The following is a 7,574-nucleotide window of genomic DNA, read 5'->3' on the forward strand; positions in this document are numbered from 1 at the left end:
TATCCCCTTAGGCTTTAGAACGGAAAGCCTAGCACCTATTAAGGTATTTATCCTATTAATATAATAAGGCAGCTTAAAGCCCCTATTACTATAGAACCTTAATACTCCTTAGTGAGGCTATATAATAATAATATTAGGTTTATAATATATACTCTAACTTAATAAAATAGAGATTTCCTATAAATAACGCTAATATTTATTATTCTAAGTATTACTAAGCTACTAAAGAGAGAGATGTATAAAAAGGTAGTTATATATTTAGGTAACTATATCTATAGATAAATATCTTACTAGAATATACTACTAATAAGGTATACTAATAGTTAGGCGCTTCTTCTATATAAATAAGAGATAAAGAGAAGTATTTAGGTATATAGTTAAATAAAAATAGAATATATAATTAACCCCTATTTATAATACCTTTATAAGACTACTCTATACTAAGGTCTAAGAGGCTACCTAAAAGAATTTAAATAGTAAATATATATTATAGAACCTAAGTTATAGAGTATATTATTAGAGTATTATTAAGATAGCTTCATTAATCCCCTCTTAGCTATACCTTTAATATAGGAGGCTATTATTAAACTATTTAAGTTAAGTATATCCTAACTAACTAGCTAAATCTATATTTATAATCTTAATAAGAGCTATATATATACCTAAAAATAATAGCTTTTAAGAAAGCTATTATTAGCCCCTAAAATAATATTATATTACCTCTAAGCTATAAATATAACCTAAGTATTAGTTTTATATTACTATTAATATTAACTACTTCTTAAGAAGTTATTATACTACTATTAAGCTAAAACTAACCCTTATATAATTTTTATAGAAGTCTATTATTTAGATATATAAGCTAAAGATATTACTAAGGTATCTAGAACTTAATATATTCTTCTTATTTAGTACTATTTTAAGTTAAATATTTCCTAAAGTCTTAAATACTTCTCCCTTAGTTCTTTATATATTATATTACTTCCCTTTATCCCCCTTAAAATATATATTAATAAAATAAGGAATATAAGCTTAAATTTTATAGTTAATAGTATATAGGTCTAATAAGTTACTACTACCTAAGTTACTAAATAGAAGTATATATAAACTATATTTAGTCTTATTTTTAATTATATTAAAATTATTAATCTTATAGAAAATACTAAGATAGATATAAACTTTATAAACTCCCCTAATATTATTAATCTTACTTAAGAAATCTAAGTTAAAGATAATACTTACTCTAAATTAATAATTATTAATTTAATAGAGAAAGACCTTATTTAGTATAAGATAACTCTTATCTTAAAGGTAATAACGCTATACTATAATAAGAGTTTAGAGGCCTCTATATCTAGAGTATTACTAATTAGTGGTATAGTTACTCTTCCTAAAGTAAGAAGAGAGAATAAAGCGTCTTATCCTATATAATATAGAAGATATTATTTACTTATATAGGAGAATAATTAGGTATTTATATACTATAGCTATAGGTATATAAGTTATAATTTTTCTTATTACTTAAGGAAATATTACTAATATATAATTAGTTAATCTATATTTCCTATTTTTAAAGGGGATATAAAGGTCCTTATTATTTATATTTTAGCTTAGGGCGCTAATATAAGGAAAGACTTTTTAATATAGAATATCTAATATATCTAGAGTAGCTAACTTAGAAAAGGTAGTAGAAATTACCTTATAGTTATATTATCTATAAAAGATACTACTTAGAGTTAGACTACTATTTATATTATTATACCCTAATTAACTAGGCTATTATTACTATAGTTAGTTTAAATAAATAAACTTACTTATAGTATATATATTATTACTTCTATATAGATATATATATATATTATATTTATAAGAGTCTTTTATATATATATAGAATAAAGTAGTATATAGTTTATATATTTTATATTAGCTATATATAATATATAAGTAGTAGGTCCCTAAGCGACTTAGTTATATACCTAAGCTACTTTAAGCCCCACACTAAGGCAAGCCTAACTTAAGACGGTAATAACGCTAGCCGGATTAGGCCAAAAAGCCTCGCCAAATCAGTGAGACAACCGCTCTTATATCTACTCTTTTTTTCTAAAATCAACCTCATCATAATGTAGCGAACAATGCATTATGCTTGTTCAAATCTTCGTTCCCGACTGGAATTTCAAACTGAGAACTGAGCAAAAGTCACAAGTTTTCAAACACTTCTAACTCATCGCCATTTCATGAAAAAGCCGTGCTGTTGCGTGACACACTTGTTTTCAAGTTGGCAGTGAAACAAGTTTTTACTTTGAGCTACCTTGGAGTCATCGGATTTCAGAACTGCTCTTCTTTGTACCTTTCTCAATCTGAATATACTTGCTTCATACGTGTTCAGCATTTTCTTTCTTCCAAAGCTTTCTCCTCAAAAAGACCAATCCCAAAGTCTTTGTTGCTTTGAACTGACAGATAAACCCTGCGCTCAGCAACAAAAGACCTGGAGCATGAATTGAGGGCTCTCATGCTTTCAGCAGGTCATTTTGTCAGTTGTGTGCTCTTTGATCTACACGGAAACGTCCCTATGCAGCTTTGTTTCTCTTTGCGCAGCCAATGATTCATATTCCGCAGATATCTTCTTGTACAGCTACATATGCTGATACTCTCCATCATCATCTTCAACATCAATACCTCTTCTACTGACTTTACCTGCTGTTCATGCTCTCTTGATTCTTTTATGCTTTTTTCTCCATTTCTCATCTGTTGTATTTGCCGAGCAGTTTGTCCTCAGACAGCTTAACATGACTACGCAAGCCTCTGATTCCACGTCTGCTTCGTCAAATGAACGCACCAAAACTGTTACATCGAGCGAAAACATTTCAGCTTCCTCCGAGCGAGAAGTCTTGATTTCCCTTCTCAACGCTCGAGAGCCATATTCTGAAGACGACTTGGACGACATATCGTTCGCCCTGTTCGATGATGATGAGCTCGAAGAATTTTACACTCTCTACGATGAAGGCGGACTCCATCCTGTTTCTTTGGGTGATCAGCTTTCAGGAGGAAGATACACCATTGTCAACAAACTCGGTCATGGATCCTACTCCACTGTGTGGCTCGCGCATGATGAGCTGCTGAATCGCAAGGTCGCCATCAAAATCACTGCTACGACGAATGTCTGCGGCAAAGATGGATTTTCTTCGGATGAGCCCGGTATTCTTCGACAGCTAGACGACGACAAGACGCAACACCCAGGCAGTCGGAGCGTCCTTCGATGTCTTGACCACTTCACCCTTCGGGGGCCAAACGGTCTTCATCAATGCTTCGTCAGCGACCCGATCCGTGTCACGCTCGCGCAAACCAAGTTCAGAAGTGAGGGCTTATGGACGTTTCCTGTCCAAGTCGCGCGGGCAATCACTGCTCAACTCATTCTTGGCGTTGCCTATTTGCACTCCAAGGGCGTGGTGCATGGAGGTATTCCTAGTCCCTACTGCCTAAGATGATATAGGAGAAGTACTAATAATGAGAATAGACTTGCATATGGGAAATGTTATGCTGGACATGCCTGAAGAAGAGCTGGCGAAGCTCTCTGTCAAGGAAGTGGTCACCAAGTACGGTTTACCCCGTCAGTATCCCATCGAGCTCTGCCAGGCCGGGGTCGACTTTCACGGACCGATTCCCGAAAACGCTCCTCCGTACATCATCGGGGCCATGTACCTCGGGGACAGCTGCGAGAAGCTGCGCCTCTGGGACTCAAAAGTCCTCATCTCCGATTTCAACGAATCATGGCAACCCGCATTGAAGCAGAGATATCATCTCAACACCCCTGCCAAGGCCTGCGCTCCCGAGGCCATGGTTGCTGAAACGCTGAGACAGCCTATTGGATTTCCTGCCGATGTTTGGGCAATGGGCTGCATCATCTATGAGTTGCTCTCGCCAAGGGATGTTTTCGACCCGGTTTTCCCAAGCTTTGAGCTCGCCTGGTTGAGAATGATCAATATCCTCGGCAAACCCCCAAAGTCATGGTGGGATGCGTGGGAAGAACGAGCTGACTTTTTCGACGACGAGGGGAACTACAAGCCGAACAATAAAATTCCTCACAAGTACCTCCCTCAGCTTCTGGAAGATGAACTTCTGGCAGGTATTGAACGCAGAGAAGAGGATATCACAAGGGTGAGAAACATCGGCAAGAAGAGAGACGACAACGCAATCATCTCAAAGGCAGACGCCTGTGGAGATTTATCGGCCGAGGAGAAGCAGGATCTGGTGGCTCTCTTGAAGAAAATCTTCTGTTGGCTGCCGGAGGAGCGGGCGACGGCTGAAGATCTCGCCAACGGACCGTGGATGAAGAAATGGGGTTTGCCTGCGATCGCGGCCATGGAGCAAGCGTATGCCGACAAGGCTAAGGAGATACCGGTTACCACTTCTGCTATGGCAGTGAACCATGGATACGGAGCATTATGGGCTAACGCCTGGGCGTCCGCAGCAGCGAGAGGGCTCGGTCTCTTTCTTGTCCAACTCTTTGAGAGGGCCACGTCGGCTGTGACTGCAGGGTGGTGGTAAAGATTAAGAAGGGTGTTTGGGATTTGATCCAGAAAGCTAGATTGCTCCTTTTCTTTTGGCGTTTTGTTAGGATATCAGGAATACGTAGTCAATCTCTATACCTCAACTTGATGTGATTTTCAATATAATACTCGGTCTGAGTAGGAGGACTTCGGGGACACACCGCCACTAGATTGTATGACTGTGAATTAAGGCTGAATACTGAGCTCGAATCATCTACTGACATATTTCGGAATACGGGTCGGCCTCGTACATCCCAGCTTTTCATTTCTGTGGTGCAACGGCTTGGGGTTCACTATGCATGGATGAATGATTTATGTATCATTGAAGACAACGACGAAACAGGCGTCTTCGAAGTAACCTAGCAATGCCTTTATATAAGACTCCTTCATCGGAAACTCCATGACTTTTTACGCGGCATCGTGGATACAACTCATACCTCAGGTAAATTGTCCTCTCCAGTTCACGTCTCTATGAAGCATCCAGTACGTGTGAGGACATTTCAAGCCGGAGCCTGTCCTCACACCGCAAGTTATCCAGTCTTGAGCCATTCAAATTTCATGCAGATGTCTCTAGGACAGCGTATACCAAGGCTTTTCATATGGACATGCGCACCTCCGCTCGGGCTCGTTCGACTTCAATATCCGTCACGGCGGTAGATATAGCTGCGGAGAATACCCACATGTTGAGATGCTTTCTGAAGGCCTGGGTGAGCGCAGTCAAGCCTTCTTCACGAAGCCAGCTCACACGGCCAGTGCAGCTGCTAGATGTTGCCGTGGTCACCTACGGGCGACCTCAGATGGCAATGCAATTGGCTTTCTGAAGCTTAGAGACACAGATTCCATCGCCCATTATTGGGAAGGCTACCAAGCCAAGGCCCCAAATTCAGTGTTCTGAAATGCCTTAGTCTAAAACACGATACGCGGAGACGTTTGTTGCGGTTTCCTGATACCCTGGATAGGTTCTTCAAATGAATGGATCAAGAAAGCTGATGAACTTATGTTTGGATTTGCTGGCGGTTCTGGGGAGGCATTGTTGGCCGACGTGCCGCCAAAAACATAGGATGTCTCATCTGACGTTTCCATGAGGGACCTGGCACAGATAAAACCTATCTAGGTAATGGCTGCTTGTCTACAAGGGACATGATTCCGGTGACTGAGAACCACGTAGATGACATTTCACTATCTAAGGAAGTCATAGTAAAGGCCGATAGCACCAAAGTTTGAGCATCGGCATCCGCCTCATGTAATTAATACACCTGTGAGGTGCTACCTTTATGTTAAGTGACTATGCAAGGACCCATTCCGAGTCAAAGCTTCCTTGTTCTGTGTTACAAAAGATATCTGTAGTCAGGTGACAAATCTCCCAACTCCGTCTTCTCATCTTCCGTCAAAGTAGACTCTCCGGCCTTCCGGGCTCTGCTCTTATTCGCCGACCAGCAAGCAATAGCATATATCAAGCAAGAAATGCCGCTGAGGATGACAAATGCAATGCTGATGCTATATCCGGGGATATACTTTGGCGCATCCTTCTTCAGGAAAGCGAAAACCGCGATAATTCCTCCAATATTCCCGAAACCGACTTGCCACGCGCTACCGACCGAACGACGGTGATGCCCGCCGATATTACAGTTGAACCAACAAACTATAACTGGCATAGCAGTATAGGCCCCCATAGCCACGAGGAACAGAGCCGCATATTGAAGTTTCGTGTTGTTGTGGACAGAAATGAGGATCGCGAAGCCGGCGATGGCCACGCAAATCGCGAAGATGGCGAACAGGAAGCGGTGGCGCAGCTTATCCGAGATAACGGCGACGATCATGGAGAAAACGAAGGCCACAGCCCATGGCGGGACGCTGTGGAGCTGCGTTTGGATGCTGTCGTACCCAAAGGTCTGGATGATGCCCGGGGCGAAGTAGGCATATCCGTACGCCGGGACGATGAGGCCGAAGTACATGAAACCCCCGAGAATGATCTTGTAATCCTTGAGGGTGTTGCCGACGTCGCGCAGGGTGATGCTGCGCTCCACGGCCGAGCGGCCCTGGTCGATTCGGAGGCGGGCCGAGACGAACTTCTTCTCCTCGTCGGTGAGCCAGTTCACGTCCTCGGGAAAGTCGGGAAGCCAGAAATAGAAGAAGATGCTGACGACGGCAGTCAGGAGACCTTCGAGGATGAAGATCCAGCGCCAGCCCGCGTAACCTTGCACGCCGCTCATCTTGCCGATGGCGGCCGCGAGAAGACCGCCGAAGGCGCCGGCCAGGGTTGTGCTGTTGAAAAAGAAGGAGTATCGACGCTGGGCTTCGTGTCGACGGTACCACATGCCGATGAGGTAAAATGCTATTGCGAATCATACGTCGTTAGCGGGTTGCGCCCTAGAAAGTATGTGTTGAGACGGGGGGGCTTAGGGCGCGCATACCTCCGGGAAACATTCCGGTCTCAAACACGCCGAGGAAGAAGCGCGTTGTGCAGAGGCCGGCGTAGTTCTGGACGAATCCCTGGATCAAGGTGACCATGCCGAAGCCGAACATGTTGATGCTGAGCCAGACATGAGGCTTGAACTTCTTCAGAAGGATGTTGGAAGGGATCTCGAGGAGGATGTAAGGGACGAAGAAGACGACTAGCGCGTTGTTGTAGAGCGTGCCGTCCAGGCCCAGTTCTGTTGACAGGCCAAAGACGTTGGCGTTGGCGATGTTGACTCGGTCTGTGAAGTTGCATCATCAGCATGCGACTCTGGCTCGGAACTGCGGTGGTGTCTCGTTGCGAGCGGGGTGAGGTTCTTACCGAGGAAGGCTAGCAGGTACATGACGCAGAGAAAGGGAATGACTCTCATGTCCTTCGGCGCATTAGTCGTCTCATTCGCAAAAGTACTGGAGAGAGCAGCTCACAATCTTCCTCACGAGCTTGCTTTCTGTGGTGTGGGATGGACATTCGACGTGCTCCTCATCGTAGCCAGGGCGCTCGAGATCCGTCGCATGCTCGAGGGAGCGCGACGGCGACTCGGCCGGCTTATTCTCCTTGTCGAATTGCAT

General features: G+C 42.9%; 2 protein-coding genes across 2 annotated transcripts; one reads left to right on the top strand and one right to left on the bottom strand.

Moving 5' to 3' along the window:
* Positions 1–2,786: 2,786 nt before the first annotated feature.
* CkaCkLH20_11156 (protein kinase domain-containing protein) lies at positions 2,787–4,545 on the top strand (the record flags this gene model as incomplete). The annotated part of the gene is made up of 2 exons (XM_038893870.1): positions 2,787–3,456; positions 3,515–4,545. 2 exons carry the CDS (start codon positions 2,787–2,789, stop codon positions 4,543–4,545), a joined length of 1,701 nt encoding a protein of 566 aa, XP_038740696.1.
* Positions 4,546–5,875: 1,330 nt separating this feature from the next.
* CkaCkLH20_11157 (transporter-like protein) lies at positions 5,876–7,574 on the bottom strand (the record flags this gene model as incomplete). Its single annotated transcript, XM_038893871.1, has 4 exons — positions 5,876–6,882; positions 6,962–7,246; positions 7,327–7,378; positions 7,431–7,574. The coding sequence occupies 4 exons, from the start codon at positions 7,572–7,574 to the stop codon at positions 5,876–5,878; spliced, it is 1,488 nt and encodes a 495-aa protein (XP_038740697.1).

The sequence above is a fragment of the Colletotrichum karsti genome (genome assembly GCF_011947395.1).
Source record: "Colletotrichum karsti strain CkLH20 chromosome Unknown Scaffold46, whole genome shotgun sequence".
Classification (NCBI taxonomy): Eukaryota; Fungi; Ascomycota; class Sordariomycetes; order Glomerellales; family Glomerellaceae; genus Colletotrichum; species Colletotrichum karsti.